This window comes from Elephantulus edwardii, unplaced genomic scaffold (assembly GCF_000299155.1).
Source record: "Elephantulus edwardii isolate Elephantulus edwardi_28Jun2011 unplaced genomic scaffold, EleEdw1.0 scaffold00013, whole genome shotgun sequence".
Taxonomy (NCBI): Eukaryota; Metazoa; Chordata; class Mammalia; order Macroscelidea; family Macroscelididae; genus Elephantulus; species Elephantulus edwardii.
Genome location: NW_006399763.1, coordinates 14,857,469 through 14,881,979, shown reverse-complemented (window position 1 = coordinate 14,881,979; position 24,511 = coordinate 14,857,469). Strand labels below are relative to the sequence as shown.

Here is a 24,511-nt window from a genome sequence, read left to right as displayed (position 1 = left end):
TGCAGAGTAGCTAAAGCAAGTGGAAGAAATGATGAAAATAATTGAACAGAAGATTTCAAAGCACAGCTCAAGAAAATAAAATATTATAACAGGCAAAAAGTTAAAGTTAGCAAGTCAAATGGGAAAGCAATTGATATTTATCAAAGTATATGAACTGAGGGGAAAAGAAATCAAGTTTCAAAATGTAATATTTAAGGATTCAATAGGAAGAAAGGAAGACCACTGACTAATGTAGGAAGCATCAAAAGAAAAGGAAAGCAATACCCAATGACATTATTAAAAAGAACTGGTTGATGTTCAATCACTTTGGACACAGCGCATAATGAAGAACCAACAGCAGGTCTAAACGCCTATGTGTAGTGTGAAGAGTTTAGTGTTCAAAATGGCTTTCCTAGCCATTGACTTTGGCTTTGCCATGTAGATGGGTGGTAATATTTGAATAGGGCGCGTTAACCTGTCCACAAGGGGGTTGGCCAGTCTCATCAATCCACAGGGGATTGGCTAGTGTCGTCATTAAATTGAGCAGATCCAGCAGCAAAAGGAGGACCTTCACCACCAGTAAAGAGCAATCAAGAGAACCTAAGTCATCATTCAGGACCAGTACCATAGCTACAGCAGCTGAAGCAGAGGACCTGAGACCCAACATGAGATGGTGCTAACCTTGAGACTGTAACCCACCCATGGACTAGAGCAAAGAAACTTTGCCTACATTTGTTGGACAACTGAAGAACGTGGGAGGCAGGGAGTGGTGTGTGGAGAGCCATGACTGGCAGGACTGATCTAAAGCCATGAAGGTCCAGGCTGACATGCCTGCGAGCTCATAGGAGAAACTGTCCTGAATGAGTGACTGTAATTCTGTTACTAATCTGGTTTAGAATCTCTTGATCTTCTTATTGACCTATGTTTCCCTTAGATATGTGGTTTCTGTACAGTCTGTGAGCTATCACATTGGATTTCAGATACAGTAAAGAATATCGGTGTTGAGATGAGTAAGAAGTGGTAGGGGATCTTAGGTGACACGTCTGTCCTCATAGGGATTGATTTTGTGTTGTTGATACTGTGGAAGGGGATAGTTTCCTTTTATGAAGTTAGTAAAGGTCAGTTATGGCCAACTCCACATGGGCCTTGCTCTTTTTACACTGTGACATACTTACACAGTGGAGTATAAAGGGAGCATGTAGGATAAATAGAAATTAAAATTATAGGGAAGAGGTGGGACAGGTATGACCAGATTATGGATACTAGAAATAAAAGAAATTTAAATTACAGTTTAAACTTCTATCAATGGTTGAAAGAAAAAGGAATTTTCTTGGTAAACTTTCATTCAAACAAAAATAAAAAAATAAAAGGGCAGTATTTTAAAATAATTCAAGAAAAACAAAAACATACGGAAAACCTTTGAAGATTATCTAATCAACTATTTTCCATTTTATATTCTAAAGGAAAGGTCCTTTCTAGTAACTTAGAAAGGCAATAAATTAAATATTCTTGCTTAAATTCTAATTCTTATTGCAGAGTAATTGATATTAATATATACAATTATTAAAGCATAAGAATTCCATTTCATATAATGAAATAAAAGCAACTTTGTGGCTAAGAGATTGAAATTCTCAACACATAACTTCTCTCAAGTTGGGTCTACAAGAATGTGTCAATTACCAATTATGAAAAGGCATGATTAAGAAACCATCAGTTATAATCACGCATGATCGTGATAATCACTTGATACTATATTTTGATGTTAACTGGACAGAAAGAATATGTATTTTTAAATGCTTGCTGAAAATAAATCAATGTTTTAAACAGTTTTCCAATTCTTTAGTTGCCTACTTGTTTGTTATTGCTAATAATGGAAGCTACAAAAATTAAGAGAGCCTGAAAAAAAAATCTTTACAATCAAAAAGCCAAAGACAAATACAACATGTAGTCTAAGATAAAATGAACAAAACTTCACTGTCAAATTAATTTACAGTGTGTTCAAATCAATATTCAGGAGAACAAAAAGCTTTTCAGTAAGTTATCACAGAATATGAAAAATTTCTAGAACTTTTACAGTTTAAAGAATTATTTTAGAAACATTAGTGGATCTTAGTAAAATGAGATACAGATAGTGACTATAATTTTAGTACTAAATTGCCCCAAAACATACTGTAATTTTATTGGGTATTATCATGGCAAAAAAGAAGGATAATGGGAATAGGTGTTTGAAACACCAGCACTAGCTCAACTGCTTTTATTTGCTCTACATAGTTCCAATTTGATGGCTTCTTTCTCCTTATCTCAAAATCACAAAAAGTTTAGTGTTTTTTGAGCCTGTGGTGTGGTGAGGGGATAGTTAAACAGCTTTATTGGTAATAGTTAATTGGTAAGAGAACTTTTTAATGTGATTCCTTACATAATAAAATTTCTGTAACAGCATGGAAAAGTAAGAATCACTCAAGAAAAGCAATGACAAAAGCTTTTAATTGTAATTCAGAAAAGGTACTAGACCTAAGAAGAGGGTGATCATATTTGGATTTTTGAGGAAAGCCCAGTTTTTGCCTATTATCATTATGGTTTATAAACTAATATTAACACCTCTGACTCTCTTAAAGACCCGAGTTTGGATGATAAATTATGTGATCATTATATCTATGAGAAGTCTGGTCCAGAAATGTTACTTTGTAGTGCTCTTATTTGACAAAAGAACATAAATAGTTGCTGCCAAGTATTGAGAGGAATGTGATGGCAACAATTTAGAGCTAAATTAAAAGGGTTTAAAATAACATAATTATATAATAAAATAATCCAATTACACAATAAAACTTACACTCAGAATGAAAAGCAATTCTTCAAGAGTACATTCTGGTTTCAAATGTTCCTTGAACATTTTAACTGTTTGGTGTCTCAAATAGTAGTAGGAGGCAATTCGGCCATATGTCAGAGGATCAATACTTCGATTATCCTATTTCAAAGAAAATACAAAATGACATAAAACACAACAGAAATGAATAAGCTTTATTGCAAGTTGTTATTCAAGAATTATATTAAGACTGGTTATCATTAGAAGCAAACATCCATTGTTAAAAAGCTGGGCAATGTTTAAAACTAGAACACACATACTGACTCTTACCTCTCCAATTGTAATACAATAGGAATGTTCCAATTCTATCAGGGACTTCTCAACGAGATTTGACAGAAATCTGTTCACAGAATCATGGCTCACATCACCCAAGTTGTAGTAGCTAGAAAACAAGCAAAGTTATTTGTTTTACATTTTTTTAATTAAAACCATCATTTAACACGTTGCTGCAAATGACGGTAATACATCGAAAAAATAATGTGTTTCTAAGCACTGTTGTCAATTTAAAAGTGTGCAGCAACGTGCTAAGTTATATGCATTTTTTTAAAGAATATCAAATATATTTTTCATGTGTGACAAATCACTAAAATAAAACTACTGTAATTATCATTCCAATAAGCAGAACGTATTATCTGGGAGGCTGAGCTCTATGAGGAGAAGTGTGGCATCAGGATTGGTGGAAGATCCATCAACAATCTGCGTTATGCAGATGACACGACCCTGCTTGCTGAAACTAAGGAGGACCTGAAGCGCTTGTTGCAGAGGGCCAAGGACTGCAGCCTGTTTTATGGACTGAGGCTCAACATCAAGAAGACAAAGATTTTCACCACTGGCAGCATCAGGATGGATGGTGAAGAGATTGAGATTTTTAACAGCTTTCGTTTGCTTGGCTTCAAAGTCAACACTCTTGGTACCAGCAGCCATGAAATTAAAAGATGTATTGTGATGGGAAAGTCTGCTGCTGTTAGGGATCTCTCCAGAGTGAAGAGCACTGGTGTCACTCTGGAGATTAAGGTGTGCCTAATACAGATCATGGTCTTTGCAATCACTTGTTATGCATCAGAGAGTTGGACAATGACTAGGGAGGAGAAAAGGAGAATTGATGCCTTTGAGCTGTGGTGCTGGAGAAGAGTATTGAATGTACCATGGACTGCTAAGAAAACAAACAGGTTCATCCTGGAAAGGGTTAAACTGGGCTGCTCCTTGGAGGCAAGGATTCTGAGGTTTCGTGTGACATACTCTGGACATGTTGCAAGGAAAGACCAGTCCTTGGAGAAGGACATCATGCTTGGGAGGGTGGAGGACAGCACAGGAGGCGAAGACCCTCTATGAGGTGGATTGTTTCAGTGACTGGGGTAACTGGGATAGGTGTGTCGGAGACAGTGATGGGCACAGGACAGAGCAGCGTTTAGCACTGTTGTACACAGGGTCACTATGAGTTGCAGGCAACTTGACGGCTCATAACAACAACAACAACAACAACAGAAGAGGATGATATAAATATGTAAGGTAAAGAGATAAAATCTTGCATCACTACTGAGGAAATACTAACTCTTCAATGTAAAACTAGCATTGCCTAAATCTAAACATCTATGCACTAAAATTACATATTAAATGTATAAATTTCTTTTATTTATAAATCCTGTAACTTCATCTGATAACATCCCCAGTCACTTTAAAAAGCTCAAAGAACTATTAATTTGGGAGGAAGATGAGTTCTTTTAGAAAATTTAGTCAACTGTTGATCTTCCAGTACCAAAGATTGTGTATAAAGTTCAAGTCTGTGGCATGCTACACTGGTAACCAAAATGCAGTGTGTCTCCAGTGGTTCAACCTCACTAACAGTTCTGCAGGAAAAAGATGCAAAATATCCCTCTACTAAGAGTTATTGGCTTGAAAATCCACTAGAGGTTGCTAATAATCGAAATTGACTCCATAGCAGAGAGTTTTGAATGACTAGAAGGAAATTTCAGGTCAAAAGACATTCCAATGAAGCCTCAAATATAGAAAACACATGAGTCCAGCTCTGTTTAGTTTTGCATATAAAACTACTTGTTGTTTTGTACTATTATTTTAATCATAATTTTTCAATATTTTCAGTATTACTGTGATTTATTTACAAAGTTGAGTATGTTGTTTCTCTGTACTATTGAGTCGACTATATCATATCAACCCTGTGAACAACAGATTGGAACTTTGCCCTGTATCACCCTCATGATTTCTACCATGCTTGTTGCTATAGTTACTGTGCTAATATATCTTGTTGAAGGTCAACTGAAAATACCATGACTTTTTTCAGTGCACTTTAGGTTTGACACTGAAGGTCAAGCACTTCGATGGTTAGCATTTTGGAGAGGTCTTGGACAACAGATTTTGCCAATGCAGCAAGTCTTGATTTCTTAACAGCTGCTACCATGAGTGTTCATTGTGAATCTAAGTAAAATAAAATCATTGATAATGTCAATCTTTTTTCTTTTTTAGTTTTGTGTTTTATTTATTTAAGAAGTTCAGGCCTTGACTGCATATTTCTGCAGAGGGTACAGGTGCTCTTTTCGCTGCTGCTTCTTGGTCTTCAGGTTCTCCTCATGCTTGTTGAGCCTTTGGCTCATGGCACGTGTTTTCTTGGGCCGCAGATCCAGGGGTTTGTACTTCTTGGCCTTATAATATTTTCTGAGGTTCTCCTTCTGAGTCTCGTTAATAACAGTGAGAACACGGGCAATGGATTTTCAGACAACTCGGACTTTGGAGAGCTTAGAAGCCTGTCACTTTGGCGACATGCAGCTGTGAAAGCTCCACTTTCAGATCATCCAGCTGTTTTAACATAAGCTCCTCCTTCTTCTTGCCACGAAGGTCCCGAGCCTTGATTTGGGCCATGGCTGAGCTATAGAACCTGGCTGCTGCCTGATCCAAGTCCAAGAGAAAGAGGAGGGGGAGGAGTGATAACTTGAATCTTTTCTCTACCTATCATGATGTTGACTATTGATCCAGTTGATGAGAATTTTTATTTTCTTGATATTTAAATGTAACTCATATTGAAATGTAACTCATATTGAAGGCTATATTCTTTGATCTTCTTCAGTATGCTTGAAACCTTTACTTTCTGAAAGCAAGGTTGTGTCATCTGTATAATGCAGCATGTTGATGAGTCTTCTTCCTATCCTGATATCATAGTCTTTTTCATATAATAAAACTATGAAGGACATAAAATCCAACTAATTGGTCCTCTGTGCAATACTCGGGTTCTTGGAAAAGCTCTATGACAATCAGGTCTTGGGTTGGCAAAAGGGCAAAGGACTGCACGCAGTCATGGTAATATCTAAAGGCCACCATGTAGAGACTATACATCTGCCTATCTTTCCCTTTCCCAAAGAACAGGTTCTCATCACTGAAAGCCCTGAATGTATCTATAAAGAGGAAAGGGATCTTTACAGCCTGGAAAGAAGAGGGTTTGTAATCTCTGATTGGAGAAGAAAGGCAAAAGACCACCACCACCTGAAAGGGATGGAGGAGCACTGGCAAGTTTCCTTATTTTCTTCAAAAAGAAAGATGTGGAGTAAAGAAATGATAAACATTTATTTAAAAATACAAAAAGCGGGACACCATTAATAGAAGAATATGTTTTCATTGAAAAGAGAAATTAACAAAATTGGTGGCAAGAAGCTGTACTGCAATCCCGAAAGTACACAGTTTATGGCCACCATCTGCTCTGTGGGAGAAGGATGGGCAATTTCTTCCTGTGTGATTGACTGCCTCTGAAAACCCACTGGAAAAAAAACCCCACCAAACCAAAACCAAAAAGAAAACAAACAAACAAAAAACCCCAAAACAAAAAAAGAAAACCACTGGAGTGTCAGCTATGGGTTGGTTCCGACTTGACAGTATACAGCAACACCACCACTGTAATATGCGGCTCTTTAATGAATAAGTGCTAATCAGAGGCTAGTGGAATAATTTACTAAAATAATTATAAATCAAAATGATACTTCAAGGATTTTCTTTTTCATGGTAAAGTAAGAGTTCATTTTTAGATTATAGAGAAATTATTGCTTTTCTTCGAAAAGTTCTTGCCATGAAGCAAAATAAAGCAGTATTTATCAAGGAAGAGATAAAGTTAAATAGGTACTAACCAAGAGATGTAGTTAATTTAAACCAAATGCACCAATTCATATGAAGTCATGTATACAGTGAAATGAAAAAAAAAAAAAACAACAAAAAAACAACCAGCATTAGAAAATATTTGCTTTATCCTAAAAAATGATGAAAAGGAATATTCAGCTAGAATAATGTATTTTGCATTAGAAATGATAATAAAAACTCTGAACTTGCAGAGCTCCATAAAAGACACAGATTCCCTAAGTCATGCCAAATTATTAAAAATATTTTTTCCCTCTAGAAATGAAATTCATAAGCCAAGCTTTCCACAACATGGATGCTTACTTTTTATTTCAAATTCTTTTGGCTTGCTAAGCCCATAAATTTTCCTGCACTATTTCCAAGCTGTCTGGACTATTACATGGTTGTTAAAATTATTTCTAAATTGAAAACACTAGTGAAACTATGCCTAGGACACTACATAACTCAAGTAGTTACCATCAATTGATTCTGTCTCTTAGGGAATCTATATGATAGAGTAGAACTGCTCCATAGGATTTCAAAGCCTGTCAATTTAACTTCCAAGAAAGAGTTATCACATCATTCTCCTATCAAGCCAATGGAATATCAACCTTTCATTTAGAACAATGTAATTTATATCATTAGCCAAACAATAATTAAGTATCTATGCAATTAAAATTTCAAAATTAGAAAATGTTATAGTGAATACAACAAGTTAAAACTGTCCTTTCTTAGGCCACATAAAAAAAAATCCACTACTTATCAACACAGCCATTATACTATAAATATAACTGAAATGACAACTTTACAATTTTATTATTTATTGACAGAGAACTCTATACTTAAAACCATCGATGATAAAATATTTAAAAATGTTGTTGATTGCCTTTGAATTGAGCATGACTCATAGTGACCCTATGAACAAAAGGCCTGAAAAACCCTCTAGAGCTATCGACATTTATCAAAGTTCATAGAGTTTCTGGAGGCATGTTGTTTAGGAAGTGGATGCCACTCCTGTTTCACATTCTAAAAATTGTCCACATTCTGCTTTATACATATTTTAATCATACACTTTTGCTTCATATGCATTGGAAACTTGGACAAGGAATATCAAACACCAAATAATGAATACCTTTGAATTGTGGTATAGGCGAACACTACTGAATTATCAAATGGAGAGCAAGAAGAACAAACAAAATTGTCTTGGAGAGATGAGTTAACATTCTCCTTAGGAAAAATATCTCTGTCTTACATACTCTTTGTATGTTTTCAAGAGGGGCTAATGTCTAGAAAAGGACATCAAGCATAGAAAAAGAAAAGGTCAGCAAAAAAGAAGACCCTCAAAGAGATGCCACAGTGATCACACCAGTGAGCTTCCTTAAGCAGAGCAGAGACCGTGAGGACAACACAGGACTGGGCAGGGTTTTGTCTTGTATATGGGGTCATTATGAGCAGAGGCCATTTGACAGTACATAACAACAATTGTCCTTTCCAAAGTTTCTTTATTTGAGAATTTTAAAATTAAACTGTGACTTTCATCTAGGTAAGTACAGCCTGGCAAATACGTATTAAACATTTTCAAAAAGTTGTGAAAATGGAAAAAAAAGTCAAACTAAAATCTTAAGTCTCAGACTATAACAAATTACCTATCATGTGCAATCTGTCTCGCTAAAATTTGCCACATTTCTTTGAGTGTATTAATAGAAAAATCCTGATTGATCTTTCATCTTGATAGTTTTTTTCCTAAATGCAATTAATCAATATTTTTATTGACTTGCATACAGAGAAAAAGAGTATTTGATTCAAGAAACTTACATGACTTTGAATGTAGTAAAAATAATTATAAAGCTAGAATATTTTAAAAGCTTGCAAAGTCGTTAGTTTCCATCAAGTATACTGCTTGATGCAAGTATGCAAATGACCCTTAAAAATAAAAAATGCAAACTAAAATATATCAATGAAAAGAAAAATTCCAATCATTAAGACTTGTATTCTATGTACCCATAAAAAAGATGAAAATGCTTCCAATTTTATTAATGATTTAAATTCACTGATTTATACAAAGTATTCTTTGTTAACATATAGACCTTGGCTTTAGTTTCACTTAAATAATTTTCAAATATTAAAAACACATTGTTAAACCTTAAATGTATATATTAATTTGTTAGAAACTGTAAAGCAATGTATCTAAATATAAATAGAACTGTTTTTTAGGTCACATAAAGTTGAGAGATAATACATTCTGAACCTTTTCTGTGAATAAAATGTAGATTTATAGGATTTTTATTATTAGCATAATATAATCAGTATTTCTATCAAGTGAACTTCTGTCACAGTGCAATTTCTAGCCTAAACAAATATAAGCATTTAGATTAAAAGATTACATATCATTAATTTCAATAATCACTTTAGTAACTTAGAAAGCATGTAAGAGCTAGGGATGAAGGTCTGTTTTTATGTTGCACTCCCCATGGTACAACATTTATAATTTACTGCTTATTTTAAATAGATATATCACACAACTGTTTAATTACAGATAAAGGATACAATGTTCATGGCATTGAATCATCAAGTCATTATCTTCTTTTTGCCATAAACAGACAGCCTATCTTTTTGTCAGCATGCTATTTCATTTATTTCACAGTGAAACCCAGTTTCACAATAATTGACTTGTCAGAGGCTTTAATTTATGAGGCTGAGCTCTGTAAGATTTCTCTATATTGGACTCAACCTGCACACAAGCAGGGTTGAATATTTACAATGCTGTTAACAGGTGCTGAGTTGTTTAATGATTCTAATAGCCAGAAGCGTACTGAGAAAGCCAGCGGGATCACAATTACAGGCTGTTTGAACACAACAATTACTAGCCCCCTGAGAGATGTGAAAGTCAAAGGCAGTTTGATACTGACAGCATCCAGCACATGGGCTAGATAAGCTAACTTCTATTAGCAGTCTATAGGGAAAGAGTCATAACAAATTTCTCCCTATGACTAAAATTTTAAACTTCTTAAGATTTAAACAATCAAACTTTGAAGCAACTTTAAAACAATTATCTTTAAAAGATCTCATTAAAGGTTAAACAAGAACAGGACATGTGAAACTCAAGTTATTTCTTTTTCTTAACAAGGATGAAGTAAGTTGAGAACCAAATAGATTTTATAGTAATATAAAACATAGATAAAGTTACATCAAACAGTTTGGATTCAATGTGAATAGAGGTAGTCATTTCCTGTTTGGTTTATGTAAACCTGGCCAGAAATATCACTGGGAAATTTTTCATCAGCCTTGAAATGCTGTTGCTATAACTGTCAGTACTGGGAAGTCATTTGTTACAGCACCGTGGTTTTTTTATGTTCAGATTATGCAGCAGTAATAATGATACAAATAATGAAAGTGGTTACAGGGAAAGTTGAAACTACCACAACATTTTTGCCTGAAAAATATTAAAAGCTTTCTCAGGGGAATATGAAGAATAAAACTGAACATACAAATTGAATCCAGAATTCAATTTGGAATATATTATGTTTTATGAAAGCACTGCTACATGTGTTTATATACATTTGACAAAACTAATATGTGTGTGTATACAGGTAATATATATGCATATTTTTGTAGAAATAAAAGAATGCAAAAATATAATATTAATGAAATTATGGAGAATTTTAAAAGACTAGTGGTCTGAAACTTTTGTCAATAAAAAAATTTTGTATGGAAGTGGTGCAGCGTGCTTTAAAGTAGTACAATTAAAAGGAGGATTGGGGAATTTATCATATGTATCTATATTTGACTACATTCAAGAATATTATTCAAATTCTCTATTTTATGTCTTTGACATTTATTTGTTTTGAAAGATGTGCCCAAGTCTTCAAATACCACTGAAACTTAGTTTCTTACATTTTTTTAATTTTTAAAATTTTCTATGCATTGATGTTATGTTTTCAGTTATGAAATTTTATTACCTTCTATAATTCCTTAGTGATTTTTATTTTTGTCAATATGAATATCTTTTTTTTTTGGCTCACTTAATTTTTGGCCTCACATTTTAAACTTTTCACCTCCTATAAGTCTTTGTTCAAATTGCTGGTGTTATTGTTATGTGCTGTCTCGTGGGAACCAACTCAGAACTGACCCTCCAGTGGGTTTTCAAAGGCTCAGGGGACACAATGCAAGGGAAGGGGTGCACGGATTGTTCAAAGTTCTTCTGCAGAGTGGCTAGTGAACTGACAGCGTATGCCTTTGGTTTGGTAGTGCAATTCCTTACAACTAGGCCAACAGTACTTAGTCTTTGTTCAAATATCAGCAGTTTAGTGAAGCCTGTTTGACTCTATATATGAATATTATAATCTTTTGCTCTACTTTCTGGCTTTCCCAATCTTCCTTAATTTCTTCTATTTTTCTAAAGCATTTATCACCTTCTAATATAAGGGCGTGCTGGTGGCCTAGTGACAAGAAGCTGTGCTATTATCCCGGAGCCACATAGTTTGAATCCACCAGCTGCTCCATAGGAGAAGGATGGACAATCTCCTCTCGTGTGATTAACTGCCTCTGAAAACCTGCTAGATGGTCAGCTATGAGTTAGTTTCAACTTGCTGGTAAACAACCACCACCACTACCACTCATCATTGATTATAAGGGAGCTCTGGTGACCTAGTAGTAAGAAACTGCTCTGCAATCCCAAAGGAACACAGATGAAAACCATTAGCTACTCCATGGGAGGATGGGCATTCTCTTTCCTTTAGATTTACTGCCTCTGAAAACGCTTTGATGGGGCAGCAATGGGTCCCTTCTGACTCAACAGTACAGAGTAAGAATAACAACAATATAAACCTGAGAAGCTCTGGAGGTAAGAAATTGATTGCACTGCTAATCCAAAGGCATGCTGTTTGAATCCATCAACTGTTTTGTAGGAGAAAAATAGATAAACTCCTTTCTTGTAATTCACTGCCTCTGAAAATCTACTTGAAGGGTGAACTATAAGTCGGTTCTAACTCAGTGATACATCACATCACATCACATCACATCACATCACATCACAACACAACAACACAACACCATTAAGCATAGGATCTACTGGGTAGATCTCTGGTGCCAATGGAATTTTAGGTGGTTTGAACGCATCAGATGCTCTGTGGGAGAAAAATGGGCAATCTACTTCCCTGCAATTTATAGCCTCTGAAAAACCAATACAGGGTCAGCTTTGAGTTGGTTTTCATTTGACAGAAGATAACAACAGCCTATATTTATTTTCTTTGCTGGAACCATATAAAGCCCCTAAGAGCTCACTAATGTGGTTTGAAATTCCCGTAAGAAGATGGACTGACACAGTGACTGTCACAAAGGGCTCAAGTATACCAGAGATGGTGAAGGTGGCACAAGCCAGAGCAGTATTCAGATCTGTTAGTCACAAGGTTGCTGTTAGCAGTAAATAACTTGACTAAACATAACAACTCTGTACCTAGTACACAGTTACGCAACCAATATATGTTAATAACGTAAACTTTATATTTAAATGCTTATTTCTTATCTATTTTAGGAAGAGTGTAAGAAATTAAGTGGAAGGTGTTGGGCATAGGCTGCTTCTTCAGAATCATAACGACAATCTCAAGTCTTAACCTATCTAGGTGTCTTAAATATGTACAGGTGGCTACTGAAAGAATCCACACAATTGATGTGTAAGGTTTAGAGTGAATAAATTACCAACTCCTGAAAATAAACTGAAGTTGCATTAATCACTACATGAGTGGACATTTAAAGCTACTAGGGTCTCTGAATATAAAGGCTAGCTTCAAGAGCACTGCAGCTAGGAAAACAGGGATAGCAAAAGCAAAAAAAGTGAGGAGAATCTCTTCCCTAGGGGGTGTGTGGGTGGATCAACTTTGATCTGCCCTAGCTGCATTAGTGGTGGTGGTGGGTTATCCAATCTTCCTTTGGGAAAGTAAAGAGTTAGGAAAAGCAGTAGCTACAACTCCAAGGGTCAGAGCCAATTCATTGAAATCACTGTACCAAGGCAAAGAGCTCTTCTGACTTTTTTCTCTTAGGGAAAGTAGATATTGGAGTTATTGTGTGTCACTGAGTCAGAATCGATCCATACTTGACCCTCCAGCAGGTCTTCAGAAGCAGTTAATAACACTGGAGAAGACTGCCCATCCTTCTCCTGTGGAGCAGCTGGTGGATTCAAAACATGTGCCTTTGGGATTTCAGTGCAGCTTCTTACCACTAGTCCAGATACTGCAGTAATGTGAACTAAAATATTATTTCTTTTTTTTTTTTAAAGTACTAGTATATTATACTAATTCAATAAATACTTGGAGACTCACTCAATTAATTGTTGTGCTGATGAGTTGATTCTGACAAATTATCTATATCTAATCTATAGATGTTGTTGTTGTTGACTGCCTTCAAGTTTAGCACGACTATTAGCGACCCTGTGAACAAAAGGCCTGAAGCCCCTCTACAACTACTGGCATTTGTCAAAGTTCATAAAATTTCCAGAGGCATGTTATTTAGGAAGTAGATGCCACTCCTGCTTCCAAATAGATACATGTATATGTACTCACAAGAAGCAGAGCTACTCAGAGGGTTCCCAATCCTGTAAATCTTTATGAAAGCAATCTGCCACGTCTTTTTTGTGGCAAACAGTTAATAGGTTAGAACATTTGATTTCTAATTTGCCAACTGAAGGTTTAACTATTGTGCCACCAAGTCTCCTCTTCATAAATATTATAGCCTAAGAAACCCAATGAAAGATCCTTCTCCTTTTAAATTTTTATTGTGATCTGAATAAAAATGTACAAAGTGAATTGATCGTCTATTCAACCATTTATACACATTCGGTTTTGTAACATGAATTCCAACATTCACAGCATAATCACACTCTTCATACATCCTACCTGTGATTTTAATTTCCATGGGTTTTCTATCCTACACTTTCTTGCCTCTTGAGCTTCATGTCATCCTTATGAAGATGCTGCCCTTTTGACTTTATCTGTTGATTCTTTTTATTTAATTCCCCTCTCCTTGCCCCACCGTAGGTTATTTTAAAGAGTAAGTGCCTCTCTAGCATTACAGTTCACCTTATAATTTGCTTGCTTGTTGTTCAGCTTAAACTTGAACCATGGAGGTGAGTTTTGTTCCAGGTTCCAAGTGCTCAGCCAGCCTCTAACATACCAGTAAGCCTAACCATTTTTGTGTTTGTGAGTTTTGTTCCATGTTTCCCCTCTACCCATCACAACCTACTGTGATCCCTTATAGAGTACTGTTTTAGCACACTCACACTCATTCACTGACAATGAGTTATTGACTTGGAACTCACTTGCAGCTGACCTACAATTGGGTTTCCATGGAAGTCACATGGATGGAGACTATCCATGTTTCTTCCACAGAGCTGCTGATGTATTTGAACCTCAGCGGAGGCAATGGCTCTGGGTCAGCAATGAAACGACTATAGGCTATAGCCTAGGCTGGCAGACCTTCCTACTCTGTCTTTTGTTGTGCTATTGAGTCAAGTAGGACTCACAGCAACCATTATGAACAACACGTGTGAACTCTGTCCTGTGCCATCCTCATCTGACAGACCTGAGGCTAATGCTGCAGTCACTGTTTAAATCCATCTCACTGAGGGTCGTTCTCTGATTTGCTGATCCTCCTGTCCCTTTCCAGCGCCTCTCCTAACAACATGCCCCAAGTATGTGAGAAGAAGTTTTACCATTTTCACTGCTGAGGAGCTCTCTAGCTGCACTTTCTCCAAAACATGCCTCTTTGTTCTTTTGGCTGCCCATGGGAAATTCTCTCCTTCAACATCAACAACTCAAAGGCACTGGTTCTTCTTCTGTCATCCTTATTAGCTGTCTAGCTCTCAGATACATAGCAGGTGACTGAAAGACCATGGCCTGAATCAGGAACATCTCTGGTTTTTTTAAACTGACATCTCTTCAGGCCTTTGGAGAGGTCTTTGACAACAGATTTGCTCAATGTAATGTCTTCTGACCTTTGGACTGCTGGTATCAAGGGTATTGATGGTGGATCTAAGTAGGATGAAATCATTGACTACTTCAATTTTCTCTCCATCTATCATGATGTTGCCTACTGGTCCAGCAGTGAGAATTTTTGTCTTCTTGATACTGAGATATAATCCTAATTTGGTTTATAGGGTGGTTATAAGTAGGAATTGATTTAATGGCACACAGAACAATATAGCCAACAAGAGGAAGACATTCTCCAAACTGTCAGTACTCAAGAGGTGCCTTGGCTCATCTCATTTTCATAGATGAAAGAATGTAAGTTCTGAAAGTTTCTTATTCATTGTTTTGTGTAAGCCTTCCCATGTTTTCCATGAATTTAAAGATAATGTACTGCATATTTACTAACTAAACATTATGCATCTAGAGTTCCCATCTCTAATATAGTACATTAAATTTCTGATCAATAATGCCTGACAGTTTATAGATCAGGGTAGATTAGGATTACACCACAAGCAGGTTATAAAGCTTAAAAAACTAGGAACAAAAGAGGAGGAAAAAGTAAAAGAAATTCTGAGGTTTGAAATCAAGGATACTAGATAGAGAGTATTATCACTAGCAAAGAAGAAATATTGAAGGAAGACTTTGGTACTTATATGATTAATTTAGTTTTAGACATGATGCATTTGCAATCAGGATAGCAAATACATGAGGAACCACCAGAAGTCTGGTGAAGAAATGAGACTTTCATCTGGTAGGGAGAGTGGAGCAGACCTGTCTAACAAAGAAATAAACAGCAAGAATCTCTAGAAGAATCTCGTTAATAACTTCTACAGTATTCCTGCCAAAAGCACATAGCTTAAATTTATTAATGGTTAAACTGTAGACAAAACAAAATTGAAATATATTCTAAAATAGTTGGCCAGTACTCTTATCAAGTCCTTGATAGACAAAGAATAACTAAATTAAATCTCACCTGATTATGGTAGATAATTCTTGTAATAGACTTTTGGATTTGGCTTGCTACTATATTGCTGAGGATTTTTACGTGTTTCCCTAAGGTATATTGGTCTATACTTTTCTTTTTTTCTGGTGTTTTTGTTGCTGTTGTGTAGCTAGTAGGTATCACTAAGTTGGTTCCAACTCATAGCAACCCATGTATAATAGAACAATATTCTGTTTGATCCTTCATCAACTTTGGTTTCTCTAACTCTTTTATTTTTCTGTTTTCTATTTCTGTTGTGCTGTTTGTTATTTTCATCCTTCTGGTATGGTAACCTTTGAGTATGCTTTTGCTCTTTTTGCCTACCTCTAGTTCACGTGTATCACTTGAGAGGAACACTTTTTGTGCTGTTGTTAAATAGAGTGTTCTATATACCTCTCAGGTCTGGTTGTTTGTATTGTCATTCAGGTCATCTATTTCTTTATTGATCATTTTTCTAAGTGTCTGTCCATTACTGAAAGTAGTATGTTAAGGTCTCCAACTATTACTGTACAACTATTTCTCCTTTCGATGTTTGTTTTATATATTTAAGGTTCTGATGTGAGATGGCCATATTCTTGCAACTGCTATTACCTTCTAATAACTGAAGAAAATGAAAACAAGTTATAAGAACCAAAATATCACCTTGAATCTATCCCACTTAAATTTAAAAATAATTTCCAGAATATGATTGAGGAGCTGAATCAGATCAATTACAGGATGAAATCATCATGAAGAGAGAAAAAGGTCTTTACAAAGCAAAGATGAAAATGGATGTCAGAAGAGATCGAAAATTGCATTAGAGCATTGAGAAGTCAAAACACAGAAATGAAATCAAAGAGATGAAAAGAAGATTTCAAAGGGCAGCTCGAGAAGACAAAGCAAAATATTGCAATGTGCAATTAGTTGCTATGAATCAGAAAGCTGCACGATAGTTAAAGACAGAAGAATTGATGCTTTTGAATTGTGGTGCTTGAAGAAGAGTAAAAATTTTAATTACGTGAAAATGGAGGATGACCACATCAGATCAAAAAACAGACGAGGACTACAATATTATATACCTGCCAAATTAACTGGTAAACCACTGAGTTATGGCACAGCCAAACAGACACATAGCTTCAACCATTATAGCCAGTGATACTATTATATCACACGTTGACATGTCACTGTTAGATGTGTATCATTAAATTATAAAATAGATGATTGATAGTAGAATTTTAACTACTGTGATGAATGCATAATGCCAAATAATGAGTCAGACAATAAGTGAGGAATCAGTCTAAAATAATTGGAAGGGAGCACAGGGATAACAGCTCACTAATTGGCACTTATTATGCTCTTCACAATTAATATACCACTTAGAAAGAATTTAACGTGTTTATTTGATTCTTAACATGCTTCTATAACTCATTTTCCAGATGAAGAAAGTGAAGCTTAGAGAGGTGAAGTGACTCAAGACGAAACAATTAGGAAGAGCAGTAGTGAGATAAGAAAATCAGCAGCTATAAAAATAAAGACTGTAACTGTAGTGATCTATAATTACACATCAAGCTAAAAGGAAAAACAGAGTTCTGGATTATTAGCCAGAAGTCCTGGCTTCAACAAAAACTAGCTAAGTGACTTGGGCAAGTCCATCTAGGTTTCCTAGCCTCCACTAAACATATTCAATATTGAACACTATGGCTGGACTAGGGTCCATAGGCAATCTCTTAACAGTAGAGGATTTTATGATTCTAATTGTACAGACTTTCCAAATGTGCAGTGCTGAGTGGCTATCTCACTGATAATGCAGTCACACTCCATGAAATGAGAATTTGTTCCTAATTCAGAGACCCTTAACAGTCAGACAATTGTGAGCAAAACATCACTGCATTCTCAAACATGCTAAACAGGAATCTAGGATGAGTAAACAAAGTTTTTAAGGTACAAACATAACATAACATTTAGTAGTAATAATATTTTCCTTATAATTTCTCTCTTTAAGACAACAATGTTATAATAGTCCCTCTTTTTTAGTAATATTTCTCATATTTAATACCTTTTTAAATTCTATATGCACCTGGTAAAATGTTCTTATCTTTGTTATTAGTTTTCTTTTCCAAAGAAGTTTTTATTATAATGCTGTGAGTATTTAAATGAAACAAAACCAAACTAATTTTATAGTGTTAATTTGTATTTATACACCTTCAGTACCTCATCACACTCAGTAAGTTTGGGTGAAAAATCCTTAGCATGGTATGTAGGCTCTTCACTCTAGCAACTGGTCTACTTTTGGGTTCTAATCTTTGTGTCCCCTCATTTCTTAAGCTCTGGCTACATCGAATTTCGTGGTATTCCACAAACACTTATGACTGTTTCAAGTTCTGAAGGTCTATGCATATAAAGTTTTTTCCATTTGAAATGACTTCTATCTTTTCTATTCCTGTTGCTTTTTCAAGATCTGATTCAAGCATCACCTTTTCTGTGAAGTCTTCACTCTCATAGGCTTTTACAAAGATCTATTAGAGTGCTTATGTTTTACACTGCATGATCTGTGTATCTTTTTTCCACACTTTAAAAGATCAGTCCTTGACTATAGGAGTTGATGTATTCATCTTCATGTCTTTGTGTAGCATGATACCTGAAAAACAGTAGGTGCTAAATAAAGATCTATGCTATGCACACTGGAGTAAAAGACACTCTACCACTCAGCAGTTTTATTTCCTCTTGCAGTGTCCCTATCAATCCTTATAAACTCGTAACACATTCTTGCCCCTACAATTTCATATACTTGACTCCTTCCTGATTTTCTCCTGTGATTCCAGTCATCTACTATCATGTAGTTCATCATAAAATTAATAATCTGAGATATTCTAATTAACTTAATTAATACATGTAAACTTATTCTTCTGCTAAGAACTCATCACGTTGTGATCATGTTGAAGACATCATCTGATATTCTGAACAAAGTTATGTGTGTATACACACACACACACACACACACACACACACACACACCATACAGAGACATGAATTTTGAGATAGCTTTCTTTAGTAAAACAAAGAAGCTCAACAAAGAAGCCCTACACTTACCTGGGGTTCATGACAAGACGTCGAAAAAAGTAAGTCCAAGTGATATAATCCATTGCATCCTGTTTAGATGTTATTGTGCCACCAACAATCTCTGCATTTAAATGGTCGGAGAGTACTTCTAATAAGCTGTATGGTGAAAAACAGAAGAGAAATATACATGAATATTAAATGATTCACATTAAACTTTATCACCACTTAGTCAAAATCCAAATTTTATATTCTATGAAGCAGTTATTAGAAATAGCTTTTGCAAAGGATGTTTCTAGGGTATGAAAAATGGAAATAAGTTCAATGAAAAAAATGAGTTGCTTTGGCAGAGAATAAATTGTTATGGTCAATTTCTCTATACCTACTCAAACAATTACTGTGACTCTGCATCTTCATTTTTTTACTGGTTTTAATTGCTAGATATGAGCAGATAGGAAAGAAAATATTACACTGCAGCATGATAGATTAGAGGAAAAATCTGAGGCTCTCTTAAAAGTTTATTAATAGAGAAATAACTGTATAAACTATGGATTACATTGTGCAACAGATAAAATGTTGCTGTTGGTGATTGTCATCGAGTCGAGCACAACTCATAGCGACCCTATGAACAAAATATATACTTATAACTTGGTATAACTTTACCAGTTTAAACATATTTACAGAAGTATAGGAAAATAAATAATAAATGTATAACAATAAAATTTCATAACATAAACACAACTGTATAAACATCATCAATTACAAGATAAAGAGAATTACCAGTACCCAGAAGCTCTTCCTGCATTCCTTTCTAGTCACTATCTTTGGTGAAATTCAAAACCTACTGGAGGGTCAGCTCTGACTTGATGGCAAACAGCAACAACCTTTGCTGAAAAGGATATTCTGCCTTTATTTTTGCTGCCTAATTGCAAGGCCTTTAGCCTTTAGCTTCCTAGAAGTGGAGAGAGCAACATTTCTCCACTATCACCTATATCAAGAGGAAAGCTTTCAACATTTCACTACAAACATTTGCAATACAGTTTTCTAGATGCTCTTTATTCTATTAGAAACCACATTCCTTTATACTCCTGCTAGGGAGCGCTGGTGATATAGTTTACGTTAAGTTGTACTGCTCACCCAAAGGTGGTGCCTCTATGTGGTTCAGTCCACTATCCACACTGTGGGAGAAAGGTGGGCAATTTCCTCCTATGTATTCACAACATCCAAAAATTCACTGGAGGGACAGCTTAGAGTTGTTGTTTTCATGTAGATGAGGAGTTAAAGACATTGCTAAAGATCACATAGCTAGTAAGAGGTGAAAAATTTCTATTTGAACCCAGGCTGGATGGATTGAGAGCTAGTACAACTGAACATGACTAAAGTACTACTTTAAAGATTCAATTCTAAAACGGAAATTTACAGTGGAATGTTGTTTAATAGGGATAATTATATCCAGTTTCATTTCAAATAATACTTTTGAATTAAATGTATAGTATATTGAACTTTTTTAGCTAATAAAACATAACACAAGCAACAAATTGCTATTAATTCCATTTAAACAAGCTTAAAGAAAATTTTACCTTGATTCTACTGGGAATGGTTCATAAAGAAACTTTTTGTAAAAGTCTTTCTTTATATCATGGACTAGAATTACAGCTTTCCCTTGGTCATCAAACTGGGGTCTCCCAGCACGCCCCATCATCTGGAGTACATCTATAAAAAGAGTGGACAGAAAGTTGTAAGTAATGATTAAGTGTTACATAGTCACATAGTGCATTTACTGATTCTCACCTGTTTACCCAACACAGATTAACAAAGATAGTATTTACAACCAAGGAATTATATCTCTGGTATTCATGTTTGAATTCTTTAGATCGATTTATTTTCTCCGAAAATGTGTAATTAAATACTTATTTTATGTTACTATCATGGAAATTTGGGTCTCTGAGTGAGTGCCTCTTACTGTTAAAGTAAAATAAGGGAGCTCTGGTGGCCTAGTGGCAAGAAGCTGCACTGCAGTCCCAGAGGTATGCGGTTCAAATCCACCATATGTTCTGCCGGAGAAGGAGGGACAATCTTCTCCTGTACCAGTCTGATCTGATTTGATGGTACATACAGAAAAAAATAATAAAATTTTTAAAAAAGGTAAAATAAGTGACATATTTCTTGGTTTATATGTTTCAAAATGCTGTTGAAGATAAAGTCAAACTTATATAGAGGGAAATAAAAGAATATATATCTCTCTTTAGAATTCACTGGTATGTTTTATGAAGAGTTTAAATATATCCCAATGGACTGTTGATGAACAAATTGGAGCAACAAATACCTTGGTTCAAAAACTTTCATCAAGTGTCATTTTTGGTGAAATGTATTTAAATGATAACAATGTTTAGTCACCTGCCAGAGGATCAGCTATGGGTTCCCTCCAAAACGATGGTACACAACAACAATAGCTACTATTGTGTTTTTTTATCTACTTAGGAATTTGAAACTAGTAATTATGTTCATTTATTATGATAAATGGCAAGTTAAACAAAAAAGCAAAACAGTTAAGCATTTTACATAGTATTTGTGCTAACAAAAAAACTATTATAATCTGCTCATCATATATTTAAAGGTGAAAAATATTCCAATATTTAACTCATTCAAATTCAGCTTAACAAGGCTAAAATACAAGACTAATATAGTTCTATAAAATTTGAAAAGTTACCTGTGATGGGAAAATCCACATAACGTCTTGTTTTTCCATCATAATATTCTGTTCCCTTAATAATTACTAAATGAGCTGGAAAGTTTACACCCCAGGCTAATGTGCTTGTAGCAATAAGAACCTATAAGATAAAAGATTTTCTCTTATATTTAATTAAAATATAACTTATAAATTTTTAAATGTCTAATCAAAAAGCGTATTGCGATGGGAAAGTCTGCTGTTAGGGACCTCTCTAAAGTACTCAGGAGCAACAGTATCTCTATAGAGACTAAGGTGTGCCTGATACAGGCCATGGTCTTTGCAATCGCTTGTTATGCATCAGAGAGTTGGACAATGACTAGGGAGGACAGAAGGAGAGTGGATGCTTTTGAGCCATGGCGCTGGAGAAGGGTACTGAATGTACCATGGACTGCCAGGAAAACAAACAGATTCATCTTGGAGAGGATTAAACCAAGCTACTCCTTGGAGGCAAGGATTCTGGGGCTTCGTCTGACATACTTTGGACATGTTGCCAGGAGGGACCGGTCCTTGGAGAGGGACATCATGCTTGGGAGGGTGGAGGGACGGCGCAGGAGGAAAAAAACCCTCTATGAGATGGATTGACTCGGTGACTGGGGTAATCGGGATGGGTGTGTCAGAGGCAGTGCGGTTGGCGCAGGATAGAGCAGGGTTTTAGAGCTGTTGTGCATAGGGTCGCTATGAGTCGCAAATGACTTGACGGCACATAACAACAACAACAACAACAACAACAACAATTCATGGCGGGAAAATACCTGAACTTTACAATTCACGAACAGTTCTTCTACTGTTTTTCGGTCCCTCTCATGTAGTCCAGCATGATGCATTCCTATTCCAAAAGCAAGTGTCAGCTTCAGGTTAGAATCTTTTAGTGTTGCAATGATGCTGTCCATCTAGAACAAAAGAACAATACAAACTCCACAGTTACAAGATTTTAATACATTTTAAGATTATAAGTAGGTATCTCACTAATTAGATGGACCTATATTTTTATGTTGTTGTGTCTGGTAGGGCAGGGTTCAGAGCTATTGTGTATAATGTTACTATGAGCTGTAATTGACTTGATGACACATAACAACAAAAACATTAGTAAGGATTAAAGTATAAATTAAAAACATCTATCTAGTTTGAATACAAATATCTGATAATTAAATAAAGCTTAAATCTATTCATAGTACTTGTAGGTATCAAAGGAAAAATATATGGAACAATGACCTATCCTCTTAATAATAACTCTTTAAAATGGATCATGAAAGTATCAAAAATTTCTAGCCAGCAAATCTTAAATTTCATGCTACAATTTAGCAAAAAATACACAAGGCCAGGGATAGATATATACTGAAACAGTCCAGTTGCTCTTTCTTATTCTTTTAATTTTGAGTAGATATTGAACATACCAAGTTTTCTTACATAAGAGCAAGCTGTCTTTCATATATACTGAATCCATAAAAAAGGATGTTGGCTTCATAAGTAAAAATAAAAAATCACACAGCTTAGGTGACAAAGATAAATCAGAATATTATTTACCATTGGATTGTATGTAATGAATAAACCACTTAATTTTGCTTTGAATACAGACTGTATTAACATAAATTCACATTTCCCTTAACATTTGCAAGGAATAAATTAGTGACTACAAATGTATGCTATAGAGAAAGGTGCTTGTGGCTCATAAGTTATAAAGTACTATCTGTTGGCCATTTACAACATATCTTTAAATTACACTGTTAAAAAATTAATGTGCGAAGTGTTCTTGCTCTGATAATTAGTTTCAGGCTTTTCTCTCCCTTTCTTGTTAATAACTTGAATAATATATGTATAATTTGTGGTGCTCTGTGAAAATGTTAGGGACACAGATATGATAGTGGCTAATGGCTCAATTGCCAAACAAAAGTTTGAAGGTTTAAACCTACTACTTGCTCTATGGGAAAAAAGATATGGAAATTTAATTCCATAAAGGTTTATTGTGTATTGTCTATGGTTATTGTATTATTGTATATACTGACTCATAACTGACTCTACAGCAGGTATTCAGAGGCAGTAAATGACACATGAGGAGAGTTTTCATCCTTCTACAGAGCAGTTGATGGGTTCAAATAACAATTTCAGCTTGTTAGGTTCCACAGTCTACACTCTTGGCACCAGCAGTCAAGAAATCAAAAGACAAATTGCGTTAGGAAAACCTGCTGGGAGTATTTGATAAAAGACTCATATCTAAAATGTATAGAATACTCCATCCAGCACCTCAACAAGAATAAGGTAAACAAGTCAACTGCAAAATGGACACAGGATATGAGCAGACACTTCACCAAAAAAGACATTCAGATGGCAAACAAACACATGAAGAAATGTTCAAGATTGCTAGCTCTCAGAGAGATGCAAATAAAAACAATCCTGAAATATCATTACACTCCAGTAACAAAAGCAAAGCTCAAAAGAGCAGCAAACAATTAATGCTGGTGAGACTGTGGAGAGATTGGAACCTTTATTCACTGTTGATGGGAGTGTAAAATGGTACAACCACTATGGAAGGCCGTATGGTGCTTTCTCAAAAAGTTGGAAATAGAAATACCATTTGACCCAGCAATTCCACAACTAGGAATATACCCTAAAGAAACCAGAGCTGCCAGCCAAACTGATATATGCACACCCATATTTATTGCTGCTGTATTCAAGAGCAAAGAGATGGAAGTAATCCAAGTGCCCATCAACAAATGAATGGATAGAGAAGTGGTGGTATATTCACATGTTGGAATACTATGTAGAACTGAAAAACAAGGAATTTATAAAATATTACATAACATGGGTGACCCTAGAGGACATTATGCTGAGTGAAGTATTTCAGTCAC

At 35.3% G+C, this 24,511-nt stretch overlaps 1 protein-coding gene across 1 annotated transcript in view; it reads right to left on the bottom strand.

The window, feature by feature from the left end:
• Positions 1-24,511, bottom strand: part of ASCC3 (activating signal cointegrator 1 complex subunit 3) — a 451,184-nt gene that overhangs the window by 93,419 nt on the left and 333,254 nt on the right. Inside the window, exons 30-35 of the mRNA XM_006881191.1 lie at positions 22,418-22,555; positions 21,645-21,765; positions 20,515-20,647; positions 18,968-19,093; positions 3,113-3,224; positions 2,810-2,944 (exon numbers count right to left, since the gene is read on the bottom strand). Coding sequence (XP_006881253.1) covers positions 2,810-2,944; positions 3,113-3,224; positions 18,968-19,093; positions 20,515-20,647; positions 21,645-21,765; positions 22,418-22,555 — 765 coding nt within the window. The remainder of the gene's footprint in view (positions 1-2,809; positions 2,945-3,112; positions 3,225-18,967; positions 19,094-20,514; positions 20,648-21,644; positions 21,766-22,417; positions 22,556-24,511) is intronic.